The 10782-nt window shown below is 36.9% G+C and overlaps 1 protein-coding gene across 1 annotated transcript; it reads right to left on the bottom strand.

Annotated features, from left to right (window-relative positions):
• Positions 1-1805: 1805 nt before the first annotated feature.
• gltpd2b (glycolipid transfer protein domain containing 2b) lies at positions 1806-9050 on the bottom strand. Its single transcript, XM_007258085.4, has 4 exons — positions 8449-9050; positions 5971-6026; positions 4233-4408; positions 1806-2684 (listed from the first exon to the last, which is right to left on the bottom strand). The coding sequence occupies exons 1-4, from the start codon at positions 8519-8521 to the stop codon at positions 2075-2077; spliced, it is 915 nt and encodes a 304-aa protein (XP_007258147.2). The 5' UTR covers positions 8522-9050; the 3' UTR covers positions 1806-2074.
• Between the last annotated feature and the right edge of the window lie 1732 nt (positions 9051-10782).

The following is a 10782-nucleotide window of genomic DNA, read 5'->3' as shown; positions in this document are numbered from 1 at the left end:
ACCAAACAAAGGATTTTTATAAACCCATCATTAATCTACAATGGAGCCAAAATATGCTACCATTCATTTAATTACTTAAGATTATTCTCATGTCTTCACAAACTCAAATGCTTCTGCAATCCTTTCTGCAGCTTCAGAGAATTACTTGGTAACTTTTGATTTAAATCTGATTATTATTTTGCACTGAAAATCTCCATATTCATTCTCCAATTCAAAATAAACACCTCCTTAATCAGAAAATATGATGATAGCTTTGAAGCATCTCTAAAGCCTTTACTGGGTCTGTGTCAGTCTTAACATCAGAATCCCACAGGAAGGACATATAAAACAATACTTTATATTTACTGTAGTTATCAAAAAGTAATAATGACATGATTATATCACTAAATGTGACACAAACATTCAAGATTGTAGAAAATAAAAACTACTACTATAAAATACTATAAACTCACTTATCCTGCCAAAATTTAATTGCTGTCCAGATGTAACACCTTCTCTCTCTCTCTCTCTCTCTCTATATATATATATATATATATATATATATATATACATATATATACATATACATACGTATATATATATATATATATATATATATATATATATATATATATATATATATATATATATATATATATATATATATATAACCTAACTGAATATGTCTTTACAATTACATTTTAGATTTAAGTCAAAGGTCTAAACAAAATGCGCATGTTCTAATTTGCACATAAATAACGCTTATCTTAAAACATTAAAAAAACGTTATTGAAGTTATATATAATTTGATAAGAGCTCACTTTACGAGTAGCATTATTAGCAGCATTAAGGGAGTTATTGTTACTGGGCATGGGTGTGTGTTCATAAGATAATAGGGGGATTCTAGGTACAATCAGAGCAGAGTCCACTGCAAATAACAGAATCAGCAACTAAGTGTCATAAAGTTTGATATGACCTGCTAGTGCCCTGATAAAATAAACCAGAGCAGCTGCCCTGACTTACAATCTAAAAAAATGCCTTCAATCAATCAACGGACTTAAGTTATAACTTCCCAAACATTTTTATTAGCTTTGGTGTACTTTACTTGAGTAATTGTTTTTCACAAGACTTTTTACTTTTACTCCTTATATTTTCACTCAATTATCTGAACTTTCTAGTCCTCACATTTTAAACATAGCCTTGTTTTCAGCTTTTCATTGTTCGAAAAAAAAAAAAAACTATCCAGATAAATATCACCATCTGAATAGAGTGAATCTGATTGGATGGTTGGATGTAGAGAAGTATAAACATTTACCATTCCGACACCCTATTCGCATCTGCCTATATTGCACCTGCACATGTCACGCCCACACTCCAAAAATAATAAGGTCTAAAACAGAAAAGAATGAAAGATTTTTTTTTATTTAAATATTTATTCTTCTCTACATTCATTGCGGTTTTAACACTGCAAAGCTACTTTAATACTTTAAAAAAACTGTTACTAAATCCTGGCTGTGTGAGGAGCCCAAACACCTTTGCACAGGCATGATGAAAGCTTGATTAGAAACTGGGTTTGTCACAGGAAAGATTTTCTTTAGGAAATTCTTCAATAAAGGTCATACAGTATTGGTGCAGGTGTTGCTGCTGCACAGTAGAAGTGTGCACCAGCGACCTAGAGTCAGCTTAATTCTGAAGGTCTTTAGTTAGCCATAGCTGAGGAATTGACAACCAGCAAACACCTTGCTGTCTTCTGATAGAGTGATAGAGTTATTGCTCAGTTAAGTGGTTTTTTTTTCATTCATCGAAGTAAACAATTTATATATGCATTGTTTGTTTGCTTTTAATTTATTTTTTTATTTAACAGCCCAAATGCATTGCATAGTATACAGTACTTGTTATTTACATGTAGTTCTTGCCCATGGTATCTTTCTTGCATGACAAATGTCCATCTGCCATGACACACCTTGTGTCACATCGTAGCATGTTGCTTCTTCATAGTTCTTACTAACATGTATCCATAAAGTAGCACTGGAGTAGAGTAGAGGTGCAGAGAAACTGTACTAAAGTGAAAGTGTGAAGAGTGATTTGTATGTCTTTATGGTAGATCCAGCATGCCATGCTCCTCTAGTGCCACCTGAGTCCTGTCGTACACCTTCTGTATGGCCCTCACCACCCTGTTGAGGATGACCGTGGCCTCCGCCTGCGTCTCCACGCACACCAGCCTGTAGAAGAAGGCCCTGTCAGGCATGGCCACGAAGGCCAGCTCGGCTGCTTTCCTCACCCACCATAGGTGGTGCTGAGCCAGGGTGAGCTGGTAGGCCTCCCGACAGAGCTCAGCAGGGCTACGGGCTCGCCCCGCCTCCAGATCCTCGTTAGCCAGGTTGCGCAGGAAGAGCTGAAGCCAGAGCAGTGCCCGGTGCAACCTCAGAAGTGTCCGGCAGCCCGACGCCGTATGCTTATTAAAGTCCACCAGACCCTGGTCCAGCTCTGCTTTGATCATGGAGCGCACAGACCTATAAGCTCTGCCCATTTCTACATCTGAGGTGGGAGAGAGTTCAGGCAGTGCGATATCTGAAGGTTGACCTTCTTGTACTTGCTCTTTGCTTTCTGCCTCCTCTTTTTTGGCAAGTTCACGGATGATGGAGGTCTTGCCCTCGATTTCTTGGGAGATTAAACCCACCATAGGGCCCAGTGTTTCCATAAAACTGAGGAAAAATGAAAAAGAGTTTAACCCCTTAAAATGCCTTGTCCCATGTACGGGCTACAGCTGTAGGTGATAAAAATCCCTTGTTCTCTGCAGTAAAATATTTTTTTTACACTCTGAAATCTACTACAGGACACTTGAAGAAGCTAATAATTCCAGATCAGTAACAGAAATCAACCCAAATCCTGTATGTTTGAAAATAGAGACGTAAAAACTAGACAAATATGACAAAACTAAAGGTTTGGAGGAGATTAACTGTTTGATTTTTATTCAGGAAAATACTGATTTTAAAATGAAGTTCAGGAAAGAGATCATTTTATGATTTTATTCATTATATTTTGACATTAGCAGATTTACTTCAATATTTTTTTTAAATTTTCTAGTAAAATTACAATTATGCTTTTCAGTAATGTTCCTTATCAAACATGAAAGCTTTTTAACGAATGCTTGAATAGAAATCCTTAAGATTTTGTGGTGTAATATCAGGCAGACAATTAACAAAAATCCTGGCCTGTTAAGGGGTTAAAATAATAAAATAAAATAATATTGATTATCTACATGTACGTTTTCTACAGCACTGTAAATAAAAAAAACTTAAACTGTTCTCCTTAATGTGATTTTTAAGTCAGCTGAACAAAAAATACTGAATTGCACCATAAACTATAGCACACACATTTTCATTATTTCGTTTTTTAAAAAATGGTCTAACTAAAAAATCTGAGTTGGCAAAATTTACAAACTGTATTTGAACCCTAGTTAAGGCCAAGCCAACTACTTTAGGGTAAACAGGGTTTCAGGGTTTTTCTTGGGATTTATATACTGTATGTGATGTATTATAATTAACTGTCTGGCCTCGGTGTTGAAGGCTATAATAGCAAGTTGCTATGTTTGTGTTGCTGTGTTGTTGAGTGTGACTACATGCTGGCTCAGTTAAACTGGTCAACTGGTCATATTTGTACTGTAAGCTTATATGACTAGCAATTCCCACTTACCAGTCGCTAACTTAAAATATTAACAAGCCAAAAAGATACTCAGCTTAACTTATAATACACATTTCATAGAACTTAAGTTAGACCAACTAAAAACATAAAGTGAGTTTTTAAGTTGGTGAGACTTAATATTTAAATCTTTTATACACATGAAAAATAAATTATTAAAATTAAACATTTCTACTTTGCACAACTGGTAGCGGTTTCCAACTTTTTCATTTTTTTCAGTAAGTATAACCTCTAATTACTACATAAATGTTTTAATAAAATGTTTGAATCATAATAATTATCTTTTTCATGGTGTTCCATTTTATATTTACCATATTATGTTTAAAAAAACAATCTAAAAATACTGTAGATAACATGTTCATTTTATGATGAAAGTATGTGTGGTTTGTCGTTTCACTTTTGCCGCATTGGGCTTTCTATGAATATTTAACTATCAAACATTGGTCACCTATAATCATTTATGATGTGGTTTAATAACCTTTTACAGCTAATCCCAAAGGACACATATTGTTATTTTATCTGAAAAAAAAATTAATAATGTTATCACTCACTTGATAAGCTCATCCCAGCTGGCCAGGTAAGGCTTCAGCAGCACATCATTGGTTGACACAGGTGCAGCCTGAAGGTTCATCAGCAAAACAGCAACCTGGAACTTCTGCCCTGGACACAACTCCAATGGAGCCGTGTCATTATCTTCTGAGCTGATGGGCTTGTAAAAGGTGAGGGACTGGGGATGAGAAGCAGAGCGGGAGTTAAAATCAAAGCCAAGTAAGAAAATGTGAAGAACAAAATAAACTGCAGTAATGTTGTTAAGAGACCTATTTAACACCTGGTCACTTCATGTATCCAAAGCTGTCAAAAGCATAGCACTCGTTACTCAGGTAGAAGTATAGATATTAGGGTTTAAAATATTTATTAATAAGTTGAAGTATCAACTTAATCTTTTTATTAAAGCAAAAGTGTAAAAGTACTGCTTTCAAAAACTAAAAAAGCTTAGGCATGTCTATAGTGCTTTTTCTAAAAGTCATGATGACTATATTGTTAAATTAAAATGTTAATGTTGAAAAAAAATCGGATTCCCTGTTTCAGCTGCATATATGCCCATTGAAAATGAATGTATTTTAGTACATTTCAGATATATTAAAGAAGCTTAGTTGGGACATTTCTCTTGATTTCTCTTGAGTCTCTGCCACAGATCATCTTCATACTAGGCTACACATGTCTGCTATGTTCTCGCTGGAGTGGGATATGTGTTCAGGTGTGATGGATCTGAGGGTGTCGGAATGGTATATGTTTATACTACTCATCCAACCACAATCAAATTCACTCTATCTGGATTGAGAAATTTATCTGAATGGGTTTTTTTAAAGCTGAGAACCAGAATGAAAACATGCTGAAATGAAATCTGAGTAATGAGGTTATTTTTAAAATGTATAGCGTAGAAAGTACAGATGGCTAAAAATAATTATTCCAGTAAAGTATAGATAACATAATTTTTTACTTAATTAAGGTAACACAATTAATGCACTTTGTACTGTATTCTGATAGGATTTTAGTCACATGCATTTACACTTGTTGTGTTGGATGAAATATGTAAATCCATCCATTACACAGCAATTATTACTGATGTTTTGGTTGTACTGAAATGAGTTTTGGTTGTACTGGAAGGAGTATTGGTTATACTGGGAGGAGTTTTGTTTGTTGAATGTTTTTTGGGAGAGGGATGTGTCTCAGATCATCTCCTAAAGCAGTTTGAGTAATTGGATTTGTATATTTTTTAAATGCATCTTGAGTGTGTTTATATTTGCATTGTTATGTGGCTTGGTCTCATACAAGTTGCATGAAGTGACCATGCGTAAATGCAAGTCTGGGCCAGATACATACATGTAAACTGTAGTATGTGGATTATGTGCATGCAAAAATGCAAAATGCATTTCTCTGCTTTAAATATACTATACATATTTCAAGGAGAACCATAAAAATGAATTATGATTTTGGCGATGATTAAATTCACAGATTAAATTCCCCACTCTGTAGTCTATAATACAAAATTATATTTTTAGTTAGAGTTTAATTGTTTTGTTAAGAAAACCTGCTAAATCATCCCTAAAAGGTGAGCAAGCGAACTGATTTCACATTCATTATATAATATTATATTTATGCAGACACAAAGAAGGTGCTGTTACAATGCGGGAGAATTCTGCAAGTGGCAGGAGAGGTGGGATGATATAAGCTGTCACGTCTTAACCGCATGTGTGTGAGAATTTCACTCTACTTTTGTAAACCTACCTCATTATCTTGAATATAAACCTTTAGACAATAGTCCCATCGGTCCAAACCACCATCTATGAAGACAGAAGAGAAGAACAAGATTACACAACTACGAATGCAAAAACCCTTTTCTCTACAGAAGCTTAGCTAAACTTTCTGATGAATGCATCTCCCCCTACGCACACATACTGCACACTGCAAGGGGCAGATTGCTTTGCCAAGAACAAAGAGCGTATTCTTTCATGTATGCAAATCTTCCTCTTGTGAAGCAGTTCAATCCCACTCCTCCTCAGTTTGTTATCTTTGAAAGAATAAACTGTTAAAAAAAAGTGTAAATTGGAGCTGTAACAAGATTATGGCAGAGACAGATTACACATTACACATCACTTTAGACTGATAACGACACTGCTTAGTGTTTAGGCCTGAGGTACAGAATTATATCTATGGCTTGGCAGGTCATAAACAAGGTTGCTTAGAAACGTAAGTGGGTACATGTGCTAGCTGATACAGTACAAGTACAATATTACAGTATAGTAGCAGTGGCCAGTTTTATTTGCCAATTTTTAATAAGTGTAATTACACAGTGTCAGAAACCACATAAGCATGGGTGTCTCAGCAAGGAAAAGAATTTGAATCTTGTGTCATACTGCTTCGTTGTTGGGATCTGAAGCCTAAAAATTGGCCACACTTCCTCTAGGTAGGTAGATGGCACTCTCTCTACCCAATCGTACCATTAGTGAGGCTAACCAACATAGGTGTATGTTAGCTGATGCATCAGACCTTGAGATCTTGTGCTTAGCTACTTAGTGATGCTGCACTGGTGGCAGTTTGGAAATACACTATCTGGCATTCACTATGGCATTGTTTTGATAAGCTTCACAAGATTTATTTCAGTCCATTGTTGCATTAATTTTTCACCAAGATCTTGCATTGATTATGGTGGAGTCTGACCACTGCACAAAGCCTTCTCCAGCACATCCTAAAGATTCTCAATGGGATTAAGATCTGGACCCTGTGGTGAACAATCCATGTGTGAAGATGATGATCTCATGCTCCCTGAACCACTCTTTCACAATTCCAGAACCATGGATTCGGGCACTGTCATCTTGGAACATGCCCGTGCCATCAGAAAATAAAAAATATATATTTTTAATTGATACATATAGGATAAATATGGGGAAGGGGGCCAAGGGTCACTAAGGCAATGACCCATTTGTCCCTATTCTCTCCAGTGTTCTGTTTATATTGCAACATAGCCAAGAGTGAAGAGGTTGCAGACAATGCTGTCCTAAAAAGGACTTTGTGATCAAATATTATCATGTTCATACTGAGGACAAACTCTCTCACACTAACAGAGTTAGCAAACAGAACACACAGACCAGGAATTCCAGAGTTTAAAAAGCTAAGCTCATTAAATGGCTACACTGACTGACCCGAGCTAACACCATCACAAAGGTCAGTGTGATCAAGACATTTCACAAAGCACAACAGGACACCCCTGCTAATAAAAGTGTTCAGCTACTGTACATTACACCCATTGCTGATAAACATGAACCTATTGCCACCATACAGGTGTGGGCTAGTGGGGTATATGGCTCCCCAGCATTGAGATGTGGGGCAGTGGACCTGTGTTCTCTGGGCAGTTGAAGAAATGAGTTGAAGTGGTTATTATCCAACATACTGATCTTACTCTTTCTTGTTGCTAAATACAGTCACATTCTCACAGAAATGCTCCAAAATGTAGTACAAATCCGTCCCTGGACAGAGTAGACAAGTAGAAAAAAAAAGGAGTTTTAATAATGTTGATTTCAGAAAAAAGCATGAGCCGGTATTTCAATACTTGTCCAATTAGTGTATCTAAACTAGAATTACAAAAACACAACATACATATCATTGGCCATTTAAATTATGTAAAATAACAATCAGTAATAAATGCAAGGAAATGTGTAAAATGACTACAAGAGTCCAATTACCAAACACTGGAAAAAGTTTTTTGCCCCAGACGCGAACTTCGCGTGGGTTGCCAGATTTACACAGTGGCAAGCGAGACCGAGTCTTACTCTGAAGCTGATCTGTGAATGTGTTCGTTTCATTGTACAAAAAGCCTGTCTCTACTACACTAGTGGTGGTGATAAATTACCCAGCTATGGTTAGCAACCTTAATGAAGATCAGTGATTACCTGTTTAGCAGAAAATTAGCCAGCTCACCTGATTCTATGGCAGAAGTACACTATTTGTGTGCATTTTTCTAAACCTGGCAACCCCAAAGGTTGGAAATGGGACAGGGGGAATTGCAGTGGGCACAGACTACAGAACATATCATCCTTACTAGTTCTTTAAATCTGTACGGCCATTGTGCGTAGATAGTTCAGATACCAACAATACCATTTAGGAGCTGTAACATTAGCTTTTAAAAAGTATAGAGAAAAATACAGAGAGAAAATAAACAGAAAGAGAAAGAAAGAAGATTGTAGGAATATTATGGACTGTACTTACAGAGCCACATAGTGCATAAAAAGACAATGATGAAGATTATGGCAAAGGCTGCCCTGCCTTTCACTCCCATCATGGTCTTCTGCCTTCCTTCACTCAGTCCTCCTTCAAAGATCTTTTCTTCCACACTATTTCTGTTCTATTTACTTTTTTTTTTACCCCTTTTGCTTGTGTTTCTCACAGTTCCTCCCGGTGCTCAGGTTTCTCATGCCATTCTGTCTTTTTCTAAAGAGGCCTTTGATTCCTCCAGGAGTGGGCAGATCCCTCTGTTCTCTCTCTCCTTCTTTTCTTCTGCTTTCTTTCTTCACTCCTTGTTTGTAAAAACCACAACTAGAGGTAAAGAACTGCTTCTGACCAGCCTGGTTTAACACTTAGAATTAATATTTAACATTCATATTGATCTGTCTGTGTTTTTATCCTTTGGCGTCTCTTCACAATGCTGGTATGCTTTGGGTCTTCTCATGTCTTCTGACTCTATCTATCCTTCTCTCTCTCTTTCTCTATGTTTTTTCTTGTCTCTATCTTTCACCTTCTTTCTCTCTCTCTTACTTTGTTGTTCAGTCTAAGGGTCCATAGATTAGTCCATAGACAAGTCACGCGTATTCAGTCACTCCTTATAAGGCAGACGCATAGTGTCCTACAGTAACCCCTCCCTTTCCCTCACACGCTCACACACACACTATCACAATGAATGACCTCATTGTTTCACATACATTGAGTGCAAGTTACCATGTCATGCATAAAGGATTATATACACACACACACACACACACACACACACACACACATGCACACACACACATACATACACACAAAACCTTTTTTTTATGAAACAGCATTAGGCATTTTACACTGATATGTAGTAGTCAAGACTGCTAGAGCAGAGTCTGAGCCAAGACCAAACCTGGGAAAACTAAGACCAAGTCAAAGACCGAGACTAGATAAAGATTTAAAAAATAAAATTTCTATATCAAATTCAATTCATTTTTATTATAACATGTGAAAACAATCACAAGCTCCTTGCTAGCTTTAGTTCTCTTCCCAGTAACATTATTGTGTAATCTAGCTCAACGCTAAGGTTAGCTAGCTAGTCGTTAGCTTTAGTTCTCTCCCCGGTAACATTAGTATTTTAGCTAGCTCGTCAATGAGGTTAGCTTACTCATCACTAGCTTTAGTTCTCTCCCTGGTAACATTAGTATTTTAGTTAGCTCATCACTAAGGTTAGCCAGCTCGTCACTAGCTTTAGTTCTCTTCCCAGTAACATTAGTGTGTAATCTAGCTTGTCGCTAAGGTTAGCTAGCTCCTCATTAGCTTTAGTTCTCTCCCCAGTAACATTAGTGTGCTATCTAGCTCGTCACTAAGGTTAGCTAGCTCGTCACTAGCTTTAGTTATCTTCCCAGTAACATTAGTATTTTAGTTAGCTCATCACTAAGATTAGCTAGCTCATCACTAGCTTTAGTTCTCTCTCTGGTAGCATTAGTGTGTAATCTAGCTTGTCACTAAGGTTAGCTAGCTCGTCGTTAGCTTTAGTTCTCTCCCTGGTAACATTAGCATTTAGCTAGCTCATCCCTTAGGTTATTTAGCTCATTACTAGCTTTAGTTCTCTTCCCAGTAACATTAGTGTGTAATCTAGCTTGTCGCTAAGGTTAGCTAGCTCCTCATTAGCTTTAGTTCTCTCCCCAGTAACATTAGTGTGCTATCTAGCTCGTCACTAAGGTTAGCTAGCTCGTCACTAGCTTTAGTTATCTTCCCAGTAACATTAGTATTTTAGTTAGCTCATCACTAAGATTAGCTAGCTCATCACTAGCTTTAGTTCTCTCTCTGGTAGCATTAGTTTGTAATCTAGCTTGTCACTAAGGTTAGCTAGCTCGTCGTTAGCTTTAGTTCTCTCCCCGGTAACATTAGCATTTAGCTAGCTCATCCCTTAGGTTATTTAGCTCATTACTAGCTTTAGTTCTCTTCCCAGTAACATTAGTGTGTAATCTAGCTTGTCGCTAAGGTTAGCTAGCTCCTCTTTAGCTTTAATTTTCTCCCCGGTAACATTAATGTGCAATCCATCTCGTCACTAAGGTTAGCTAGCTTATCTCTAGCATTAGTTCTCTCCCTGGTAACATTAGTATTTTAGCTAGCTTGTTGCTAAGGTTAGCCAGTTCGTCACTAGCTTTAGTTCTCTTCCCGGTAACATTAGTGTGTAACCTAGCTCATCGCTAAAATAAGCTAGCTCGTTGCTAGCTTTAGTTGTTTTCCCGGTAACATTAGTGTGTAATATAGCTAGTCGCTAAAATAAGCTAGCTTGTTGCTAGCTTTAGTTCTCTTCCCGGTAACATAAGTATGTAA

This window comes from Astyanax mexicanus, chromosome 1, assembly GCF_023375975.1.
Source record: "Astyanax mexicanus isolate ESR-SI-001 chromosome 1, AstMex3_surface, whole genome shotgun sequence".
Classification (NCBI taxonomy): domain Eukaryota; kingdom Metazoa; phylum Chordata; class Actinopteri; order Characiformes; family Acestrorhamphidae; genus Astyanax; species Astyanax mexicanus.
The sequence above is the reverse complement of the archived record's forward strand: the minus strand, read 5'-3'. Positions and strand labels throughout refer to the sequence as shown.